At 39.2% G+C, this 24,512-nt stretch overlaps 2 protein-coding genes and 1 non-coding gene across 4 annotated transcripts in view; all 3 read right to left on the bottom strand.

The window, feature by feature from the left end:
* LOC129278556 (uncharacterized) overlaps nucleotides 1-7,012 on the bottom strand; it is a 31,043-nt gene extending 24,031 nt beyond the window's left edge. The window contains exon 1 of one of the 2 annotated variants that reach the window (XM_064111274.1): nucleotides 6,776-7,012. The gene's annotated coding sequence lies outside the window, so the exon portion shown is untranslated. Of the gene's footprint in view, nucleotides 1-6,265; nucleotides 6,437-6,775 lie in introns of those variants that run through there. The other variant, XM_064111273.1, reaches the window with a different exon arrangement.
* A 4,645-nt stretch (nucleotides 7,013-11,657) lies between these two features.
* Nucleotides 11,658-21,295, bottom strand: LOC129279176 (actin, clone 302-like). The gene is made up of 5 exons (XM_054915280.2): nucleotides 20,562-21,295; nucleotides 18,836-19,062; nucleotides 17,992-18,207; nucleotides 17,189-17,432; nucleotides 11,658-16,347 (listed from the first exon to the last, which is right to left on the bottom strand). The coding sequence occupies exons 1-5, from the start codon at nucleotides 20,701-20,703 to the stop codon at nucleotides 15,890-15,892; spliced, it is 1,287 nt and encodes a 428-aa protein (XP_054771255.2). The 5' UTR covers nucleotides 20,704-21,295; the 3' UTR covers nucleotides 11,658-15,889.
* A 1,256-nt stretch (nucleotides 21,296-22,551) lies between these two features.
* On the bottom strand, nucleotides 22,552-22,623 carry TRNAE-CUC (transfer RNA glutamic acid (anticodon CUC)). Its single transcript has one exon. It is a non-coding gene; the product is annotated as a tRNA-Glu (tRNA).
* Nucleotides 22,624-24,512: the final 1,889 nt, after the last annotated feature.

Raw genomic sequence — 24,512 nt, forward strand, 5'->3', positions numbered from 1 at the left:
GGGAGATGCTTATCCCAATGGACTGCAACTTATCAATTAAGCCTTCATGCCACACACAATCGAATGCTTTCTCCGCGTCAAGATAAGCGGTGTATGTCGGAAGTCTCGAAGCAGTATTGAGTTCCAGAATAAGTTCAAGGCACAGAGATGTTAGCATGCATGAGAAACCTTTCCGAAACCCAAACTGGAGCTCATCGGGTGTGTTGGCAATCTGGAGTTGACGATCCAAGGCAGGTTTTACGCAGAGTTCAAGCAGTTTGCCAAGGGTGGAGGTCAGGGTTATACCACGATAATTTTTTGGATCCTCTGCATCCTTACCTTTCCCTTTGTGAAAAGGTAGTATCAGACCTTGTTTGAGATTTTCAGGCCAGTGTGAGTGACGCAAGAAAGCATTGTAGGCTAGAAGGAGGAGCCTAACAGCAACCGGTCCAAGATGCTTTATATGTTCACTACTGATATTATCCATACCTGCTGCTCTTCCAGACTGAAGTTGATGTATTGCAGCTGTGAGATCTTCAAACGATAATGTGAGATGTGGCGAGCAGTCAACGTGAGGTGATGAAGGTAAGTGCATACTGCTGACTCCATGGTATGTCGGTTTTGTAGGCTCGGGATCCATACATGTAGATCCTATGGCCATTGAACAGCCCTGTTGAATATTATTAACTGGGGAATCAATGTGGAGTTGTTCAGTGACAAGATCTTGCGTGTTTACAGGACCAGAAGCCAGATCCTTGAAGTAAAGTTGCCATCCAGAAATGAGGCTATCGCCTTCATATCTCTGATTCTTGTATGTGATGGATCGAGTTTCCGCTTGTTGTCGGTCACCTTTGTTTTTTTTGATGAGTTGATAGAAAAGCTTTTGATTGCTCTTGGAGGCACGCTCAGTTTGCGTGATTTTGTTCTTTTCGGCTATGGCAATAGATTGGCGATAGATTCTTCTAAAGTTCTTCTTGGCAAAGATGCGCTCATCATGAAGAGTGCCTTCTTTAGAGTTACTTTGGGATTTCCAAGCTTTCCAAGCAGCCAAGGCTTCATTGTGAGCTTCTTGGGTCTTGGTAGACCAACCTGGTTTTCCCTGCTTTTTCTTCATAGCAATTGAATGGGGAAGATCACTGGAATACTGACACATAGCTTGACTTAGCTGAAGAAGTAGATGGTCGGCTTTATTGGCCTCAAGCGACAAGTTACTGTCAAAGGATTGAAAGAGAGCGGCAGCTGTTTTCTCCATAGGGATTGTATAGTGCATCTCAATCTCCTCAGAGGTGGCTTCATTCCACTTCACCTTGAATCGCTGAGCTTGGAGACTAGCAGTAGGGCATGTCATGGAATCTCGGCTCTCCCTGTTAGGCTGGATTAAGCACCTCATTGTTGTGGAAACAAGACAATGATCTGATGTGTTTAGGTCATCTTCGGAGATGTCGATCCCGCGAAATTCACTGGATTCATAAGTATGAACATAGAATCCATCAATATTGGATTTGTGTCTACCATCGTCGGATGCAAATGTGTATTGTGAGCTTGAGCAGTGTAAGGAGGTCAGACTACACAAAGATTCTTGATGAAGAAAGTTCCGCAGGATGTTACATGTTTTCTTGTTGGGTTTGCCAATAATGTCATTGTTGAAATCTCCCAGAAGAATTGGGGTGGCATCTTTAGTTGACGCTAATATCTGTGAGATGGCGGCCAAGCAAGTGTGTAGTTCATTTTGAGCTACTAAGGATGAACCACATGGAAAGTAACAATTGATGAGGACAATTGGTTTGCAGGCAGATGAGAGTTTGCACAGAACTGCCAGTATTCTTGGAAGAGTAGTGGGAATCTCTTTACAGGTGGAGACTACTGACTTTCGAATAAAGATTGCGACTCCTCCTTTACCTCGCGTTCTGTGACTGAAGAAGGCATCAATCCGATCTTCAGATGCTTTGAAGATATGTAGATGAGAGTGACTAGTGCCATGGAGAGGCAAGGGAGAGCAGAGCCAGTGCTCTTGTATCGCAAGAATATCAAGGTCCAGAAGTATTTTCTGGATGTAGGCTTTGCTAGTGTTGAACCCCCTTACGTTCAATGTTGCTATGGAAATATCTATTGTTTTGATGGGTTTGACTGGAGCTTGGTGCGATCTTTGGGAACGTTGGTGATTTGGGCTATCACTTATCGGGGCAGTTCGGATGGGTGCGTTGTCTGATGGTTCTGGAGAAGTACTTGACTTGTCCATACACAGTCGATGATCTGCTTGTGCAGGGTGTGAAGATTGTGTACTGTTCCTGGGTTTTGAAGGTTCCCTCCAAATGTTAAGAGATGTAGAGCCATTGGAAGAAGGTAGTAAGCTTTTTCGAGAAGGGCCAGGTGAGAGGTTGTTGACGCTCGACCATGCCGAAAACCCGGCTGTTGGTTACATGGATGTGAGGGAGGGATACTGGGGTCCAGGTTGTCATGATTCTTTCCCTGTACTCCAGAGTTCTGGGTGACTGGAGTTTGTGGGTAGTTTAGATTTTCGGTTACAACATTTGAGGATGATAGATTTTCTTTTCCTAGTATCCTTGGAATAGTTGAAGTAGAGCTTTGTGAGTGATCTCGTCCTCCAGGCAGATTTCCTGATAATGAAGCAGAATTCTTTCCTTGTTTACTGTAATCATTAAGATTTGGAGAAGAAGGGTAGTCTTGATTTTCGGGTACCAATCTTGGAGACAGTAAGGTAGCATCACTCGAGATATGTGGTGCAGGGAATGGTTTGCCTCGGGGATGGGAGTCCTGGTTCTTATGGTCTTCTTGGATTCGTTTTTGTCTAACCGAGCTGGGGCGGTCTTGGCGTACGGGTTGAGCAGAAGAAGGACATTCTAGATTCTGTGTCATGACTCCCTCATTGTCAGGGTTTTGATGAAACGATTGCCTCTCTGACGTGAACACTGGTTTCTGTATAGTTGGGTCACATCGCACATCTGGCATCGACATGCGGGGGCTACGTATCTTTGCAGAATTCAATTGAGTACCAACAGGGCCAGACTGAGAATGGTCAGAAAGAGAGGGAAAGGAGGCTGTTCTGCGAAGAGGTATTGTGTCAAATCTGTCTTTAGCAGATGCGGAGCCAAATGATGACCTTCTCACTTTCTTCAATTTTGTATTTAGTCTGGTTACTTCCCTGGTCGGGTGTCCTTGTTCGTTGTGGTTCAGGTGTCGTTTATGGTAGGACGTGTTAGAAGTAGACCAACGAGGGTGCACTGAGATACCTGGGACCTTGGAGACCTCTGCTTGAGTTGTTGCATACCGATTGAATGTAGATTTCTCTGTGTTGATAGATCTTGGTAGTGAAAGGTTACTGGAGTTCGGGGAGCCTCTCGGCCTTAGCTTTAAATTCGGTGCACTGAGCAGTTGGTTACTAGTACGTCTGGCAGACTCGACTTGCCCAGGTGATTTGTAATGTTTGTTTTTATCTGTAGATTTGACTTTCTCATAAGGTTGCTGGTGACGCCACATATTTGAAGTGTTTTCCTTTGAACCGCATATCTTCACGTCCCCGTTGAAATCTGGGGATTCATTAGGATCAGCACTCATGTCATCGAGGATACTGAAACGGTTTTTTGTTTTCACAGGGTTGTCTGTTCTTGTCTGATTTGGTGAATGAGGATGGCATACAGAGTCATCGCTATCCTCATCAATAATTACAGCCGTGCAAAGGTCCTCAATCGTAAAGCCTTTATTGAGACAAAAAGCTATGAGTTCATCGTTCTGAACAAGAAGGTCTGTTGTTTTCTGTTTCATCTCGCTGATTTCACGCTTCAGGTCAGCTATCAACTTGTCTTTCTTTCCTGCAAACGACTTCTGATTTTCAAGAGCAAGCAAAGATCTCTCATGTTCCCTTTTAGATTGTCCAAGTAGGTCAACAATTCTCTGGTGTTCAGTAAGAATCATATCACAAGTGGATGATTTATCTGTGAGTTCTTTCTTGATAGTCTGCAGGCGCTTTTCAGTTGAAGCACACTTCTGACATAATGCTGTTGGCTTGTCAGTTTGCACATGTCTGGAGGAAGTTGTGATATTATCTTTGGGAGACACTTCTGGTTTTGCTACAGCGATTGCAAGAAAGGTATTGTCAGCAGTGTGAGCAGAGGAGGATACTGAAGACACTGGAGGATCAGCAGCCAAGGGGGCAGCTGATTGCGTCCGAGGTTGGTTATCCTGGGCATCTAGAGGAGTCATGATAGCAGCATTAGCATTAAGTGGAGGTGTCTCAACGTGAAGCTCTTTACAGGAAGGGCAGTGTAGAGGGGCTCCAGAGGAAGAGAGAAGAGTGGAGAGATTGGGAGATAAGCAGTCATCATGGTACCAGAGACCACATGTCTGGCATTCTTGGGAATTTATAGTAGCTGAAGACTGGCAGACAGGGCAAGTTGGGTGGCTGTCATCTTTGGGAACCAAGTTCTTTTCATCTGATGGTTTTTCTTGACTACTTTGAGTACATGTTGTGCCTTGGGAGTGGAGAGGAGAGGCAAGACCATTTTGAGATCCAGTGATGTTACTACACGGGCGACATACATATTCCTCATCGTGATGCATACATCGATCAAGTTTAGTTTGGCTAAGCGATGTGCAGGTAAAGTGAAGCCATTTATCGCAAATTCCACATTGTATAGTGTCCATGCATGCATGCTCTGCACATATTGGGCAAATAACAGTTTTATCGGAAGGCGTGCACAGGCAGGTCTCTGACACAGACTTAGGATGGAGGGAGTGAGATGCAGAGGAAGAGATCTCCATAAAAAGGTCGTCAAGATCCTTAGATTGGAAGAAGTTCGGATGATCTCTATGTAGGGAGGCAGAGATTGCTGGAAGCACTGTAGTGGCAAGGAGATCGAGGTGTCTTCCATGAAAGCGGATTTCTCCCAGGATATTAAAAAACTGGATAGTGAATTGTTTCAGCTTTCCTGCTCGACCTGACTTTATTTTATTAAAGAAAGTAATATCAAGGTGTTCTTCGGTAGAACTGCCTTTCAGTGACCATGTGGGGACAGCATTTAGTGATTGGGTGAAGCTTCGGGATTTGATCAGTTCCAGGGAGGCTTCTTTAAAAGCTAGGAATACCCTCATGGGAATACGGCAACTGATTTGTTTCTCGCCATTTCTCAACACTACTATACCTTTGAATTGGCAACTACTCATGGAGGCGCTTTTACGCCCAGATCCTGGACCAAATGAAGAATCCATTGCAGGATTATGGTGAAACTGGATGTGGGACGTAGATACGTGCGAATATAGTATAAGTAAGCACGGGTAGACAGTACATGTATTTGTATAAAGTATGATAGAGGACACGCTCACGAGAATTAGCAAGCTGTAGGAGAGCGTGTTAATTTTCATATAGGTACAAAGCTTGAAGAGCAAACTCAAGGTAAAACATGCAGGATGAAATAAAGGTGAGGTTCAAACATGCAGGGGACGAGTGTAACAAGATGGAGGGAGAACACGCAAAGCGGAGTTACAAGCATGCATGAAACGGGTGGTAGGATGAAGGAAGAAAGAAATACATGTAACACTAACAGTTCACTCACGGCGGACAACAAATTCACAGGTACTGTACATGTACTATAATAAGGCGAGTTGGGTGGAGGTACATGTAGAAGAAATAATATTAACGTGATGAAGAGTAGAACTCTGGTTCTACAAACGTATGATGTAGATTGATACAGTACAGGTTTGTGATGCACACTATCATGTAGGACGTAGGATGAAGAAAACAAAACCAAATCAAGCATGCAGGGTGCAGGAAAACAAAACAAAAAGGATGAGAGAGGTACGTGTAAATAATACGTTACCCAATCTCGAGTTCTAGGTCAACTTTTTCTTCAGTGAAGCCAGGTTGCTCTGGTCATTCCAGATCCCAGAATAAGGTTGAACAGTATAACTGGGTGATAGTAAGATTTCCCGCCAAAAGTTACAGAGTAGACCGGTGCGTGTATTGTAGTAACTTGCACATGTGTTGTAGTACTGTGAGCCGAGCTGACATGGATATCCACAAGTGGGACAGTGTGAGTGTAGATTCTGACTGAGCTTCCCGCGTATTTTATGAATGAAGATTGTGAAGTGAGTATCCAACAAAAAGAGTATGTTTATGGAACCAAATGAAAGCAAATTAAAGCGATGGGCAAAAAAAAATCATATAATTGCGAAAAGAAAATGAAAATATGAGTAATAGGTGAAGAAAACAGGGAGCGCTATTGGATGGTACACCCTATGCAGCTCGGTAATCCGTGTTTACCGTGTTTACCGTGTTTACACTTAATCGGCAATTGGTTCTGAACCAAATGCCGATGCAGAATCGGCATTTGGATTGCGTTTACACGTTGTTACAGCTCGCGGTTCAGAACCGCGAGCCGATGCAAAAACCTGAAATGATACGCATACCTACAATATACGTCATAATAAAGACAACGCTGGATCAGTGCGCTTACAATTACGTCACAATGGTAATTTAGTAATTGAAATGCGCACAAATTGCCGGTGCAGAATCGGCTTTCTATTCTGTTTACACGTAGTAAAAAGGCCGATTCTGCATCGGCTCGCGGTTCAGAACCTACTACTTTGGTGGTGCAAATTGCCGGTTCTGAACCGCGAGCCGATTCAAGTTGCTCGCGTTTACACGCTATGAAAAAGCCGATGCTGAATCGGCTCGCGGTTCAGAACCGCGAGCCGATTCAAATGCCGATTAAGTGTAAACACGGTATAGAGATATTGCACGCTCCCACTTGGATAACACAAGCGATGGATATATATTTACATATGTCGAAATCAAAAGGATGAAAATGAAGAACTTGAAATCCTGATGATGTAAAATAAATCCAGAGTATGAGCTATTTGTTGTGTTGCAAAAAAGATGACTAGCAGAAATTGTACATGTCCTTACTAGGTGAAGACTTTCTACTGAGTGTGTTGGAGTGTAAAAATTAACCATGAGGTTGCTCTCAGCTTAAATCTGACTGGCTAGTAGTTGCTAAGTGAGAAAAACATCCACTTAGATATAGACAGGAGCATTCCATGGCTTAGAAAATGAACATGAAAGAATTCCTGGCTGTTGTGTGAACATCTTGAATAAAGGATGACTGGGCCAGTAGGTGCACAAAAGAATCAAGTTGAATAGGCTACTGAGAAGTGCTCCATCAAAAGAATTAATTAAGTTGTTAATCAGCTGTCTTTGCATGATCAATGTAAACAAAGTAGTGATCAAGCTCTGATCATGTTGAAATCAGTGTTTGATGAAAAGAAAAAAAACAAAATATTTCATAGTCATTTAAGTTAAGCTGCAATGGCAATGGTTGATAAAACATTTTACAAAAAGACATGAGCAAAAAAACTATCGAGATAGAATTGCACATCAAGGAGAAGCACCTTGTTCGTGATTTTCAATGACTTATTTTATTCTAGGACGATCCGATACGAGAATTTCAGTAGCTTATCATAGTTATAAAGCGCATACAGTATTAGAGAACTATTCTAGTAATTAGGCACTTTATAAAATAAATACCTCTATTGTTATTATTAACTATGTTTCATGAAATTCTCCCCACAAAATAATGAGAAACTTCTGTATAAACTCCGCTATGAAGCTACATCATTTCCATAAATGGACCATTGAAAGTACAGCGTATCCAACAAAAAAATGCCAATGCCACTCAAAATAACTACGTGAAAATTATCGTATAATATATTATGATGATCGTAAGCTAGCATGTATTTTATACAACTGGCTTAAAAATGCGGTATGGTCTATCAAACACAGAGATAGCCTTCTTTCAGCAGTCATCAGAAAACCTCTCAATCCAAGTTTCGTTAATACATGTACGTTGAATAAAACACCTCCGATTGCGTCTTAATTCCCTCTTTTTTATATTCCTTTTTAGATTTTGGGCCAACAACTTCCGGGCTCATAATTAAATTTTAAAACTAAGGTTTAAGAAAATTGCCTCGATACTTTTAATCAAACATGGTATCTTCAATAAAACCTAAGTACTAAACGATAAAGGAAGTTTATTATTGTTATTTTCAAAACCATAGTTTCATCTTCATCTCACCTAAAGAAAAGTGCCACGATACTTTTAATCACACGTGATAATAATAATAATAATAAATCCATAATTTATTGTTCGAAATAGACATGAAATGAAATACTCCGAAAATTTGCTTTGCCCAATTGATCGTGGGCCCGGCAGCCGCTGTGCAGCGCCAGATCGACGAGGCTCTATCCTTTTAATCGTTGAACGCCAAACAGGGTAGCAGCAACTCCCATCTTTTAACGTCTTTTGGTCTGACGCGGCCGGGGTTTGAACCCCCGACCTCCTGGTTGTGAGACGGACGCTCTGCCAACTGAGCCAACACACCGGTTGATCTTCAATAAAACCTAAAAATTACACTAAACGATAAATTAAAGGAAGTTAGTTAATTGTTATTTTCAAAACCATCCTCATTTTTCAACCTATCAGAGGTGGCTGAATGAATAGGTCATCTTCAAGTACTGAATAAAAGAAAATCATTTCAGATGAACATGAAAAGATACAAATTGCACATCTTGAGTAGATAACAAATCTTGTTTGCTGAACCCCCTGAACCCGACTTCATAATCAATACAAAACTTGGGCAGAGAGGTTTCCAGGTGTGTAATGAACATTTTTCATATCCTTGTGATTATTAGACCATATCAAACAAAATTTCATCCACTTGATTTCCAGGTGTGTAATGAACATTTTTCATATCCTTATGATCATTAGACCATATCAAACAAAATTTCATCCACTTGCAGAAATTGAATTGTAGTTGACACTTGTAAGGTTATAAACAATATAAGGTTTAGAGATGTAGAGTGCCATAAGCATTTTTTTTTGGGACACGCTGTACAGTATATTCTATTTTGTTTTATGCGTATCAAATGGCATTTATTCATTGACAATTTTACTGGTATTCAACAAGCTCCAAAGTTGGCATCATTGTATACAAAAATAATTGCCAAATTAATCTACGAATTTGAAGTATAAAAATATTTACAATTGTATCATATTTCTAATGAACATTCAGTTTTGATGTACATCTACTTACCACTTAGTCTGCTCTATTGTTTTTAATATTCTACTTAAATGATACTATTATATTCCCGGTTGGGTTCCGGATCTACGAATCGTTGTGATCGCTCGCGGGCTAAAAAGCCGGGGTCGGTTTCCCTAGTAACTATAGTGTAAGGTCAATAGCGCCCAGTGCATATTTCGCATAGTGAAAAAAAATAACAACCCGATATTCACTATTGATCAGAAACGCAACGCAAAATTAAAAAAAAATGTCACACAATTCTGTGAAATATACACAACAAAAAGAGTAAGTCCCCCCTTAAACAAACATCAATAATTTCCGAACCAATGCGAGTTTTTAATAAATTTTTACATGACCGTGTAGGTAATTTTATAAGCTACCCTCTGAGTAAATGTTATGGACGTATTTCACTTCATGCTTCAGTGAGCACCGTCAGAAGGCAAAAATGTCACTTTTCAAAAGTCACAAGCCAAATATCATGACTTTGATTCCATTTTATTGGAACTAATTCCACATTCTCATCATAAAAAAATAGTCAGAAGGCTTGTAAAAGGTACTCTCTAAAAGACGATACAACTTTTTTGGCTAAATTTCACGGATGAATAAACACAAGTCCAAATTTGCTATAATTGGATTTTTTACACATTTATATCAATAAAAATGATAGAATAGGATGACAGTTATTTTTGGATGAGTTTCTTCAACAATATTCATCGTTTCACGGTTCAATGAACATTTATTGAAAACAAAAAATACGATTTTCAAATATCATAGGCAAGTATTGGTTCATTTTGGGAACTAAAAATGATCTTTTCTCAACTTTTTCGTTATGTTCATGACCAATTAACATGCTTCAATTATTCAAAGGCGTTTAATTAAATATCCACGCTTGAATGAACATGTGGAATGCGATTAGCTCTTTTGTACGTTATTGGAAAAAAAAAATGCAATTTGTTAATATGGATATCTGTCACAAACCTCCTTGCATAGTTCATTTGATTTGATTTTTATGAAAATCCCGACGTTTAATGCATCAGTGAGCACACAATATTCGAAAATTATGCAAATGAGAAGAAAGTTCAAGGCCTTGGCCCCACTCTGTGTCGTATCGAATGGTTATTTTGGTGTGCGCGCCTTTTGGATAGTGTTACTCTGAAGCCATATACGAAGTTTCATGAAATAACTATTGACAGAAGTAACAAAAACCGTCCATGAAACAAACCCTCATTTCATATTTGTTAAAATTTTGACTTCGTCTCTCATAGACTTGGGTACATTATGGGTGCACATGTTTAAGAATAAGTAACCCCTTATTCAATACGGTGGAACTTTTTTTCACGGCTATATTTAGCGATGTCATTTGGCAGTAATGTTTATCAACCTATCGGCAGAATTCTGTGCAAAAATGAAATCGATTTGTTTATTTATGGATGAGTGAGCACGCATCAAAGTGGGAAGATTTGTATTTTCAATGTCACAGACTCATTTTAAAGGGTAATAGAGTGAATATTGGGGGCAAATTCGGTTTCAAATAAGACTTTAATTGCTATTGTTTTTATCATCCATCATTTCTATCACCACACACTTTCCGAACTTTAAACATTTTCATGGTTGAGCGAGCACATTCGAAAACTTAGGAATGAATACTCTTTATACTGCATAAATGTATTCTTTTCCTAACAATTTCTCATGATCAGTTTAATTTATGGACAAATCAGTCGTGGGTCCAGAATTTTAAAATGGGGGAGGGGCCTATAATCGGGGGAGCCACCAACATTTTCAAATTTTAACATGATCTAACAAGTTGTAGAGGATACTACCATAAACCCCTATGATGAAACGTAACAATACAGGGGCCGGGGAAGGGTTTTCAAAGTGGGGGGGGGGGGGGCTGACCATGCAAAAAAATCACAATCGTATTATGGTCATTTTTACATTTTTGTACATGCTTTTGGAAAAAAGTGTGGGGGGGACTGAAGCTCCCCCCCCCCCCCCGCTTCCGCGGTCCCTGCAATACATTGTGCTCACTCAACCATGAACATGTGATATCAAAATTGTATGTGGAGTGGCTAAATGATGGATAGTAAAACAGCATAACACCATAAAATTCACCTAAAGACAACATTTGCCCAACTTTGTATTTGCACAATCTGAAAAACGACTCTTGTGACTTTCAAAAATGGTCATTTTTAATTCAATCTTTAATCACCCATGCATGACTCAACCGATCAATTTTATTTTCCCCCAGGAGTTGCTTAATGAGTGTAGAAAACCACCTACGGAATAGCAATTTGATTTAGGGGGGACTTACTTTTTTTTATTGTGTATAGATGGATAAATAGAAGTAAGGGAGGGAGGGAGGGAGGGAGGGAGGGAGGGAGGGAGGAAGGAAGGAAGGAAGGAGGAAGGAAGGAAGGAAAGAAGGAAGGAAAGAAGGAAAGAAAGAAAGAAAGGAGAGAGAGAAAAAAAAGAAAGAAAGAAAGAACGATAGAAAGGAAATGAGATAGATAGATAGATTGTTATCATTTCTTTATTTCAAACTTTTCACAACCAAGTAAAATAAAAAGAGAAAAGGAAAGAGAGAATGGTGAAATATTTTATTATTTTCTTAACATTATGCCAAAATCTATCACAAAATTTGATTTTGTATAAACTTGTTATTTTTTTTTTTTAACCCACCATGGGCATTTATTATATACATAATTGAACATTCAAAATCACATCACATGTTTACATATTTCTTTTTCAAACAAATATTCCAAATTAAGTTCTCGACAATCTTTTCCTGTTTTGTTTCTTATAAGTATACATTTATAAATGCACCAAAAAGCAATTGTAAGAAATGAATCGAGTTCGGTTTCTTTGTGAGCCTTAAGTAAATACAATTCTGTTATTTGAAGGTCGACATTGTATTCAATCTTAGCTACTGTTGTCAAATAAGAAAAGAATCTCTTATTTAGCTTACACTCAACGAAAGCATGTACAACATTTTCGTCCACGTAACAATGCGGGCATCTCCCATCTGTTACAGCATTCCATTTAAACAAATTCTTTCTTACTGGCAATAAATTATATATAACCTTAAAATTGAATTCTTTCAGTTTATTTTCTTTACAGTGACACAAATTTGTTTTAAAAGTTTTTGTCCAATCTAATGGTGACCCTATTATCTGTTCCCAATACAGATAGCATCTGTTAATGCTCGATGAATCTAAGGATAATAGTCTATAGAATTGTTTACTTGAAATATCATGAATATTTTTAATTTGATTTTTTGTTCCTACATCTATTTTGGGAAACTCTAAAGAAGGTTTATTATTGCGGTTGGTACAATGTGTTGTAATATCATTTATCCAAATTTTAGGGATAGCCTGACGTAATAAAGTATAGTCAAATATCAATCTTTGCTTACTCTTCTGCGATTTAAGAAGGGAATAGATTTCCATTGTAGGTAAGAAACTTCCATTCCTGAGAATATCTTTCAAAAAAACTATCCCAGATTTATACCATCCTTCAAAAAATAGGGTGATGTTGCGAAAGGTTACATTTTTATTGTGCCACAAAATTTCGTATTGTATACCATGTACTTTAGGGTGATATTTTAAACAAGCATTATTCTTTATCTTTAACCAGGCCTGTAATATTTCAATGTAAAAGACTGGAAGATGGTGCTTGCATATATGTTTAATATTCCAAGCATCAAAGTCTGAATTAAGGAGTAGTTTCAAACCACCTAAAATATTAAACCAATAAAGGCTGAATTTACACCACATTCCTTTACTAGACGCAAGAGTGCGCCCCAGCCATCTTAGTCGAAAGCTCAATTTTTGGGTATATAGATCAATCATGTTGACCCCTCCATTGTCCAGTTTGTTGGTCATTATAGTTCTTTTCACTTTTTCTATCTTTGTTTGCCAAATAAAAGTATATATTAAAGAATTCAGTCTTTTTAACATTTTCTCAGGAATAATATCAACCATGAGAATATGTACTAACTGACTCAAACCTAGAGTTTTTACAATGGTTACTCTTCCGAAAATAGTAAGCTTTCTTTTTCTCCAATTATCTAATAATCTTTGCAATTTCGTTAGTTTATTTTCCCAGTTCATTTGACGTGCTTTTTCTATATCAGGTGAGATGTAAAACCCTTAGTATTTTGTAGGAATATCTGTCCATGATAAACCAATATCATTGAGTGACCATTTGGAGTTACTTCTCCCCACCCACATGATTACTGTCTTAGTTTTATTAAGTTTTGGACCTGCTACATTCCCAAATAACTCAAGTTCTTCATTTATCAATTCTAGTGATCTTTTATCTAACACAAAAAACAGGGTATCGTCAGCATATTGTAGTACTTTAACCTCACAATTATCTTCTGGTTTCAAAACAGGTATTCCTCTTATACATTTATTATTTCTTATTTTGTTAGACATAAATTCTGCTGCGAGGACAAAAAGTAATGCTGAAAGTGGACAACCTTGTCTGATTCCCTTTTGTATTGAAAATGACTCTGATATCCAGCCATTTACTAATACAGAGCTTCGAATATCTGTGTACAATGTTTTTATCCATGTCTGGAAATTATTTCCAAAATTCATTTTTTCCAGACATGAGGACACAAAATTGATATCTATTACATCAAAAGCTTTAGAAAAGTCTGCCATCATTATAGCACCATCTAAGTATTTTCTTTTCATAAATTCAATTACATCAATTGTAAGACGTATATTGGAGGCAGACAGGCGATGTTTTATATAACCAGTTTGTTCTTCGTTAACGATCTGTCCAATAACCGATTGCAATCGTGCGGCCAAAACTGCGGCCATTATTTTATAATCGCAATTTAAAAGCGAGATTGGCCTCCAGTTTTCTAGATTTCTATGGTCTCCTTTCTTATAAATCATTGTAATAAGACCAGCTTTCTGACTTTCAGACATTTCTCCATTTGTGAAGCATTCATTAAGAGCGCACAATAAAATATCTTTGATGTCGTCCCAAAAGGTTTGGTAAAACTCTATGGGAATACCATCCAGACCAGGTGATTTGTTTTTATTCATAGAAAAAACAGCACGTTTGCATTCGGCACTTGTTAACAATCCTTCACGTTTGTTTCTTCCCTCATCACTCAGCTTTGGAACATGTACTGAGTTGATGTAATTATTTCTCTCAGTTTTATCGATATCAGATTTTCTATATAACAATGAATAAAACTTTACGACTTCCTGTAATATCTCTGTTTGGTTAGTACAATATTTATCTTTGTTTACAGATAGTAATTGGGTAATATTTTTTCTTTCTGAATTGTATTTCTCTAAACCTAAAAAATAACTTTTGCACTTTTCACCTTTTTCTAACCACCTGACTCTTGCTCTAATAGCAGCACCTTTACACTCTCTTTCATATATTTGTTCCAATTCTTTTTTTATACAGATGTATTCTTTCTGTTCACTGAAATCAATGTCAACATCAACTTTTCTTTGGAGTTCAGCGAATCTTTTTTCTAAAATAGTCTTTGTATCCTTCTTTTTGCAGGCCTTGCTTCTACAATATCTCTGTGTGAATTCACGTGCTTTAATCTTTATATTTTCCCATATATGCATAGGAGATAAATTTGTACTTTCTAAAATACCATTAATTAATAATCTAATTCTTTCTTGATAACATTTTTCTTTTAACACCTCTGTATTCATTTTCCAACATCCTCTTCCTTTTAAAATATTTGATGTTGTCAATTTGAGAGAAATAGCATTATGGTCTACTTTAAAGCAGGGTCTTATATCGGTTGATGTGACCTTTGCTTGCAGGTTTTTACTTATTAACCAATAATCAAGTCTTGATGCAACTCTCAAAGATAAGTTTCTCCACGTAAATTGTTTCGTATTTAAATGGGTCTTTCTCCAAATATCTATCAATCTTCTTTGTTTACAAAGTTGAATTAATTTTTTTTTTGTAAAACTTGTTATAAATATTGCCAGATACGCAATATCTCGACCCTCATAATTGTTTGGCTCATTACGCCACTGATGTGACCAACTCAGTGACATGGAATAGAGAGCTAGAGTCGATGATGTCACCCATTGGCGGATCTATGCAGGGGGAGGCACAGCCGGCCCGTGCCCCCCACCCCTTTGAGAGGCACAATTAAAATGTATAATGCATAAATGCTGTTAAAACAGAAGTGTGCCCCCCTTTGAAAATGAAGACATTTTTTTTGCTTGCTTGCCAAATTTTTCCTCGTCAAAATGTGCCCCCTTTTGGAAAATCCTGGATCCGCCTTTGATGTCACCCACTCATTATTTATTTTGTATTGTATTATGAAATATGAAATATCTTAATTTTCTCATCATTATCCTGTGAAACAAAGTTGTATTCCTCCCTGAACATGTGGAATTACCGTTGTTCGTTATTTCACACTCCATGGTTCAGTCAAGTCGGTTCTTATTGTCAAACCTGTAAAAATTGAATTTATTGCATGATTATTCATACAATGAAAAACAAAATAAATAGTGAATGAGGGACACCATCGACTCTCTCAATTGCATGTCACTGAAATGTGCATAAAATGACTCGTATGTGAAAAAAAGGCAAAACTTTAAAATGCCACAAATTTTTATTATACATCCGATTCAAATATTATTTTCGGGGTAACGCTTGTTTTTTAGTTTCTCTATCGATTCGATCAATATTTTGTGGGGTAGACTAACCTGACCTTCAATTTATAATGTCATGAAATTTACATCGTAAAATATCCAAAGGGGTGTCAAAACACCCTCTAGATGACTAGAGCTAGCCTAACTATATTGCATCTTTATAATCAACGTTTACGGTGAAAGATCTCTGGGCCGACCTCGAGATATTCTTGGCTTCTAATAGCATGTTGTTTGAAGTCTGGACGGGATGCGAAGAGGGACGCTCCCGACCAGACGATGGTCTCCCTATCCTGGCGGTCTGGGAGCGTTAGTGGCATCGTAGGTGGAGCCAGTTCCATCAGCTCCCGCTCAAGCCGGTCGTGGAACCCGCGGAAGAGGGTGGAGCCGCCGACGAGGACGACATTGGCGCCGACATTATCGCGGGTTCCCTCTCCAGAGGCCATGATGCTGTCGATGGTGGCGGCGTGGATGCCCGGGTGGTTGCGGCCGAAGATAGAAGGTTGGAAGAGAGCCTCCGTGGCGTAGAGATGGTGGACGTCCTGGCCCTCGCGTTGGAGTCGCGTTACCTCGTCGAAGTCGGCGACGACCTCGCACGTACTTTTCTTCATCGTCTCGGCGATCTCTAAAAACCGCGAGAATGAGAAACGGCAATATTATGGAAATAAAAAAGGAGTTGCATATTATTTAGAATTTTCGTGCAAAATGAGATATTACGATATTGGCATAAGAAACTATCATAGTGGAAAGGGAAGGGGTGGTGTAGGGGGGGGGGGGGGGAGAAAGCACAAGGTATCCGGTCCAGATGTGACGATGGCCCGCGTCAGAGCTACACTTTTTGTCAAGGGTAATCAACGGCAATATGGTTTGTATGCAATCCCCAATACAACTATCTTACTACTCATGACAATTTAACAATATGAAATTGTTAACTCGATCTTCTATTTGCGTCTCATCGAACTTTTTTTTTCCTATTTCATTTAGTGACTTTTTCCATTAATGATTGGTAAAGAGAATTATGGCATCAGTTAAGCTTGTCGGCATTAACAAATTGTCATTCTTTTACTTAACAGAGACCGCGGAACCGGGGTGGGGGCTTTCAGCCCCCATTTTGTTTCACTAAACATGTGCAAATAGGTAAAACCTGTTTGTGTTTTTGTGCATGGTCAGTTCCCCCCCCCTTCAGTTTTGGCTCAACCCCACATCCTTGGCCCCTAGCTGTTTAATATTTAAAAAATAACAAGCATACTATCCTCTGATTCTTAGCCAATCAAAAGCAAGACAAAACTTAACCGAAATCGTATGATTACTGATTTCTTAGTGCTGGCAAATTTTATGAAACGCGCCTATTTTATCTTGTCTATTATTATTATTTGATAACGAGTCCCGGTTATGAGTAAAAAAAAAACCCATAAAGGCTGTTTTTAGAAATAACAAATTAAACCCCTAAGAAAATTAATAGTTACCGTGAGTGATTTTCTCCCCGCGTACAGCTGGACTCTTCATCATGTATTCGGTGATGTCACGGCCGGCGAGCTCTAGCCGACGAACGGATCCGTCGATGACTACGCCGTTATTAATGGGTACGATGTCCGTGACGCCGTCACCGACGTCGATCACGATGCCGGTCATGATTTCCGAAACGAAGAGGGCGCTCATCGATTGTTTGACGAGATAGAAGGCGGGAACCTCGAACTTCTCAAACATAATCTGTGATTAGTGACACATTGAAAATTATTTTCACAAAGTAGTTGATTTTCTTATAGATTTATTGTTTCCACACTTGTTTTTCCCTGACAATAATCATAATTATACACTCCTATAAGAAGAATACTGACAAAAATCAAACAAAGTGAGCTCAATAATTTGGGTATAGTTTAACGTGGCCGAGTCTGAAACTGATTAAAATAATTACATTGTTTGTACTACTCAGTTCTTTAATGTACAAATTAGAAATTTTAGGCCCTACTAATTTTTTCCGGCTAAATAGGGCCTATTGTTAGTTAAAACATGGACTTCCAGGGTTAAAACGATTTGAGATCATTTTATATCATAGTAGCCAAATCAAAATAAAATAACTTAATGCCTCTATGATGAAATAGAGTATTCATTCATTTATTTTTGGATGGACCCGGGGGATGGGGGGGGGGGGTCTTTTAACCTGACAGCACTTTGACTATAATCAGAGTGGAGAGTGCCATTAACGGGTTGAAACCATCAAACCTCATTTGATCTAGTGACATCACATGAATACAGACAACCTTCTTACTTCAATCATTTTTTCTCGATTTGCCTTCGGGTTCTTAACCGGTTCGGTCAGCACGACGGGCCTGGTGTTGGGGTCGACTCGGAGTTTGCGTTCGAAGATGAACTCCCAAACGGTTTCCATATCATCCCAGTTCTTCACGAGCCCGCGTTCGACGGGGTAGCTGATGTCTAAGACACTTCGTTTGTTGAGGGCGTCAATGCCAATGTACGAATCCTCCTGTGGCAAAGGAAGTGAATGGATTGATTAAAGACGACGACGAGGATACGATGGCGACAATAATGGGCGTTGAAGGCGGTGGTGGCGGGGGGGGGGGGTGGCCCTTTGTTATTTCGATTGTTTGTTTTTAACAACATGAATCTAATAAGACCTAGACTTCTCTCTTTGGCATTCTTCAATTCTTTCTTCCATTTTCCTCCCTCCTCCCTCTTTTTGTAGCGTCTTGAAAATGATAAATAATAGGGGCAGTCGCCCTCTGCCCTCCCGAGATGCCGCCCTAAAGGGTAAATTCCAAACAGCTACAATTATCTTCTTTGAGAAAAATAGCCACAATTAACAATTTTCACACGTTGTAGGCCATACCCACATGACACAAGGGCGGTACTGTGGTATTTTGATGGGGGGGGGGGGGGGGGGGAGGGGGGAAGAAACCCCCTTTTTCTTACATGTACACGGGCAATGTATAGAGTTACATGACCTATTCATCTCTCTTGATGCTCTTTTATTTTCTTTTGTTTTCTCCTCATTTTATTTTCCCATCTTTTTATTTCCACTAATTGAAAACTCATAATGAATGCACTTCCCCAGCGTTGCCCCTGATCCTACCCCATAGATATATTTTTCTTACATTTTGTTGGTGCCTCCCTACGATGGTTCGGACATCGCCAGCTGGATACGATTCCCCCGCCAGCCCGTATTTGCACGAGTACGATCCGATGTCAATGACCACGGCTGGTTCGAGGTCTTCGAGTGGCATCTGTGGTTCTACATTGCCGCGTTGGACGTCGGTACCGGCGGCCCTTGTCTCGTCAAGGACCCCTTCAGACTGTGAGGCTCCGTGGTTGGATTGTGGTGCTGGGAGATCGAAATACTTATCATGATAATAATGAGCTGGTAATAAAACTTTATACAAAATCATGATGATCCTGCACTCTCGTTTTATACGCACCATGAGCATGATGAGAGACGGTAAGTGGAGAACGGGGGTGGGGGGGGGGGGGCAACCTCACTCTCATCATTTAGTCTGCAGGCACAGACCCTGATTGGAACTTTGTTCAACAAGTGTGCCTCCACGCAAAGACTAGCACATACAAAACTTGCGAGAGAGCCTTCAGTACACAAGGCATGAGTAGGCTGCACATTCAGACCCTTAACTCGAGTGAAGGGTTTGCCCAGCAGACTACTCATCATCATGCTCATTGATTTGTCTTCAAGCACAGACCCTCGGTTTTCGCAATTTGCATAGAGTGAATAAGGCAGCTAGAGTCTGATAGTGAGAACAGACACGGAACAGACAGAGAGTTTGGAGTCTAGTCTTCACTCTAGACAGTTATAATATTGATAAAAGTGTCAAATTTGAGTCTTTGCTTGTAGACTACTCATTGCTTGCAGTGAAGGCGAATAACAAACTATAGTAAGCGCCAATCGACACCCCCCCCCCCCCCGATGTGATCAATAATCAAAATGATACGCCATGACCTTGATGACTCTTAACCAGAAAGAGAAGTTTCCAATGATGATGGGACCCCCACCCCCACCAAAACCCCCAACCTTTTCATGAAAACTGTATATTGATCAATCATAGTATGTTTTAAAACCATTTTCATCAAATTCCCTTAAATATCCAATCTGACCTCCTTTTAATTGCTTAATCCGTGATAGAATATTGAAAGAGCAGTTTCACTTGCTCATTAGCTTCGTTCTGTCGAATTATTATTTTTTTTTTGCGTTCCGTATAAGAAACATTGTTTTTCTTGCCTAATTTCGTATTTGCTATATACCATGGGTAAAAACATATCCCTAATATATCTAATGACTTTATATCATGTAGATTTTTTAAAGATTATAGCCGACTTATGTAGTCGAGTGAACGACCTATTGCAATTCAATGATAATTAGCACGAGCGATCCTGACAGTACTCTCCCCTTTGTTTTTTCTCTTCTAATAACGTATTTGCGTGTTATTATGTATTATCATTATAACTACTACTAGTAGTAGTAGTAGTAGTAGTAGTAGTAGTAGTAGTAGTAGTAGTAGTAGTAGTAGTAGTAGTAGTAGTAGAAGTAGTAGTAGTAGTAGTAGTAGTAGTAGTAGTAGTAGTCTTGTTACTATTATTTTTTTGCTGTTATTATTATTATTATTATTATAATACAACAACTACTACTAATAATAATAACAAATTATTATCATTATTATTTAATTTTCATCATTATTATCATTGATAATATTATTGAAAAATAATATTATTATTTTATTATAATCATCATTATCATTACTATTATCTTTTTTTTTTTTGGGGGGGGGGGTGCTTGAAAAACACTACCCCATCCTCACCTCTCAATATTTCACTTACTTTCTGCTCGTGGTGGTTCGGCTGACGTATTCGTAGTTGGTGGATAATCCTCGGGTGATTTTTGAGCACTGTCCTTATTTTCACTGGCATGTTTCTTTTTTGACGATTTCCCCTTTGCGTGTTTTGAGGATGATTTCCCCATACTGGCTTGCTAGCAGGGACTATATCGACTCAAGCGACGCCCAAAATCAAAGTCCCTAAAAATCACTTTAACGACACCTAAGCGATCCCAGAACTTAAATTGGCTACGCGACCACAAAGACAACCTGAAGTGTTCATCAGCTGAGAAAAATTAATTCGGTTTACGACATCTGAGTATTTAACAAGTTTCCAGACGTCTTTGAACTTATCGGTTGCTTTAATATACTTCTACATGGAACTGTGCCTAACGACTAGTCAATACTTCGACAGGTCCAGTGATAGGCCTATTTATCAAATATTCAGCATTTTCGATTTACGTTGGTGCGATTGGCGAATTGATCATGTCAAATACATATCGAAAATCCCCTAATCGTTGACGAATCAACGCTGCATGGGGAAACGCATTATTCAAAATACTGTACTGCCAGATCCGCGGCGGGCCGCGGCGATATACTTCAGTTTTGAAAAAGCACAGAATGATCTGAATTTCCTTTTCGTCACGGTTTCGTGAAACGCTAAAAAATCAATTTGAATGTAACAATCCGCACATACATTGTTCATGTGTTGATGATATCAATAGAATGCTTGATATGGCTGACATTACAATTGCATGCTTTCATTTTGATTTTCATTGTATTTTGAAGACCTTTGGTCGCTCTGAATGATCAACTGGGAGATTTCGTTTCGAAAAGTCAATACAGACTTTACGATTATTAATAATTGTTTGCTTTGATCTTGGATCGAGAATAGAAGTTTACTTTATAGCTGTCATTAATTACCGAGAAAACATGGTCAAGTTATTAGTAAACTGAGTAATTGCCAATAATGTGACTAGTTGTTCTAGGTAATACAGTTTTAGATGAAGTAAATATAATATTTATTGTCTCATGCAACTAAGGCCAATATCATACTGCTGCGTACCTGGTTAGTGTAAATCTATCCTTCATGATGAAAGGTTTGTATTACTCTCTACCAGGACTTAAATTTAGAAGAGAATGATTTCCATTTCCGGATTTACAAGTTCACTGGGTAAATTTTGTCAGTGGGGATATACAAAACAAAAATAAAATCAAAACATAATTGTCATTGTGTTAGAATAAGTGTCATTTTAGTTTTTTTATGTTTTAAGTGTCATTGGCATAAATTTGTTGCCAGAGGTTTTAGTTATTTGCAAGAGTTTTTTTTTTTTTTTTTTTTTTTTGGGGGGGGCGATTTTTTTATGCAGCAGACCCAGCTAAGCCTTCGTAGATATTTCTTCTTGTTGTCCTTTGGAGTTAAAGTGAGAGGGAGTGGGCAAGCGAGATCGACCTATAGAAAGTGGGGGAGCTGAGAGTAGCTGAGAGGAGAGAGAGAGGGGAGAGACTGAAGGGGCCGGGGGGGTGGAGGGGAGTAGTGAGACGGAGAGGGAGGGGGGAGGAGGGGCAGGAGAGAGAGCCTTTGTGATGAGAGAGAGGGCCGGGGTATAGCGGGAGAGAATGAGAAAGTGATGTCTATTTGAGAGAAAATACCATGAATAAGGAATCGATTGGCCGATACAAGTGTAATAATATTTCAAATTAGAAATTACAAAGTACAACGTAAATGAATAGAAAAGGAACCTGTTGGAAAGCAGAGTTATGTTCGTAGCATTGGTTGATTTCAGCAGCTTTCTCCTTTTTGGCTTTTGTAGATCATAAACATGACAAAATTTGAAAATGAATAAAATAACGTTGCCACAGTGATAAAACTATACTATACTAAGAAGAGAAAGAAAAACGGAGATCAGCACTATGGCTTTAGAAAAAAAATAATCAGTTTCAATCACTCTTTGAAATCCGTCGCCCCCCCCCAAAAAAAAAAAACTTGGCTCTTCCCACACCGGGAATCGAACCCGGGCCACGGCGGTGAGAGCGCCGGATCCTAACCACTAGACCATATGGGATTTCGCGTCAAAGATGTCGCACAGTATGCAATTATACTGTAGGCCATTATTCTCAATAGCGCCACCAACTGTCTCCCTCTCTCTCTCGATTACGCCCTAGTCTACAAGCACAGACCTTTAGTTTTCACAAATCGCAATAATCTGCAGGCACAGACCCTGATTGGAACTTTGATCAACAAGTGTGCCTCTACACAAAGACTAGCACATACAAAACCTGCTGTTCCAATACGAGCGAGCGAGCCTTCAGTACGCAAGACATGAGTAGGCTGCACATTCAGACCCTTAACTCGAGTGAAGGGTTTGCCCAGCAGACTAATTTCGCATATTGCATAATACAGAGTCTGACGTATATGTACTGCGTCTTACTGGTATATGACAAAGAGAGAGAGAGAGTTAGGAGTCTATTAATTCTGTACTCTATACATTATTGGTTAAAGTGTCAAATTTGAGTCTGTGCAGGCAGACTAGTTACGCCCTTATCTCTGCCTCAGAAACGTTCGTTGCTCTCTTCCATTCTATTCTGCATTTCTCTCTCTCTCCTCAATAATAATAATCTAACTTTTCTCTTACGTCATAAGATTTGCATCCAGTAGAGTGTCATAGAATGGTAATATGGAAAGTACATACATAGTCATACCCTGATTACTTGCACAATATAGTAATAAGAGGCAACAGCTAGGCCAAAAAAAAAAAAAAAAAAAAAACGTTGCCGGTGTACCGGCGGATCCTGCGCCTGGCAGATACCGTTCTAGGCACCAAATCCGCCGGCGGATATGGTTCTCCTCCGGCGGATTCAGTACCAAAAAAGGCCACTCCCTTCGGAAGATTCGGAAGATATCGTTCTTGCGCTATCGCGATATCCTTCATTCATCACGTTCACACGTCATGCATGCACGCGCGGTGTGAATAACGTTGCGAAATGAAGTTCGAAGAAGAGGTGGGTTAGCCTTAGTCTAATTGAGAGCCAGCTACCTTTCGGATTCTAGTTACATTAGGCCTTGAAGAGGAAAGCCTCAACATTTTGCCTTTATTCTGATGATTAGGGACAGAGTCAGACTCAGACTGACGTTAATCAGAGATTAAGTTTGCATTAGGTTGGAACTAAGTTCTAGTGGAGAATTTCTAGTCCGGAATTTCTTGATATCAAAGCCATTTAAACCTCGCAGATTGCCGCTATTTTAATCAAATCGCGGGCATGTACCGGATATAGCTTTTACACAACACATTTATTCAACCCAGTTGCGTAATGAACCAAATATTTTGAGGGGCAAAACATAGTAATGTGGGAAAAATCTGTAAAAAGTCGCAAAGCGATCGAGCTGGAAAAAAATGCCTTTTGAAATTAAATTCTAATTATGTAATTGATTTTTCCATTAGATTCAGCAACTAACAAATTTCATTGTTTCCATTCATTTCATTATACCTTGTCTCCTTTAATTTATTTTTATTTCTCTTGGGTGTGGAACCAAGACCCCCCCCCCCCCCGGCGCATGTGCAGTAATTGAACGTGATTGTGAACGGGAAGCGTTATAGAGCAATTTGAGGTTCAGTATAAATGAAGAGCCCCTACTGTGTGGGGTCTGGGGCAAAGCCCCGGTAGCTTATTTACATAAAATTTAGCTAGCTTATAGCACAATGTTGTATGCAGTCCATCTTTCTTCCCGCTCTTTAATTTCAATCATCGGAAGCCCGGTCGTGTTATTTTTTTTTTCTTGTCCCTTTTCTTTGTTTTCCAAAAATTAGCTTTTGACTAATTGCATTTTACCTTCGTTTCGCGCCATTGTTTGCCATTTTGTCATCTTTTAATTTATTTCACACCGTGCTATTGCATTACATATGCCTGTTTTGGAATGATTTGTTCTTTCTTAAATGTTCTTCTTTCGTTCATT

Source organism: Lytechinus pictus, chromosome 16 (genome assembly GCF_037042905.1).
Source record: "Lytechinus pictus isolate F3 Inbred chromosome 16, Lp3.0, whole genome shotgun sequence".
Taxonomy (NCBI): domain Eukaryota; kingdom Metazoa; phylum Echinodermata; class Echinoidea; order Temnopleuroida; family Toxopneustidae; genus Lytechinus; species Lytechinus pictus.

Excerpts from the sequence above, each read along its gene's own strand:
- LOC129279176 (XM_054915280.2), bottom strand. The coding sequence starts at position 20,703 with ATGGGGAAATCATCCTCAAAACACGCAAAGGGGAAATCGTCAAAAAAG. Across the intron at positions 18,208-18,835 it reads TAGGGAGGCACCAACAAAAT|GAGGATTCGTACATTGGCAT; the intron begins GTAAGAAAAATA and ends CCTTTGCCACAG. Across the intron at positions 16,348-17,188 it reads CGGGGAGAAAATCACTCACG|AGATCGCCGAGACGATGAAG; the intron begins GTAACTATTAAT and ends CGCGGTTTTTAG.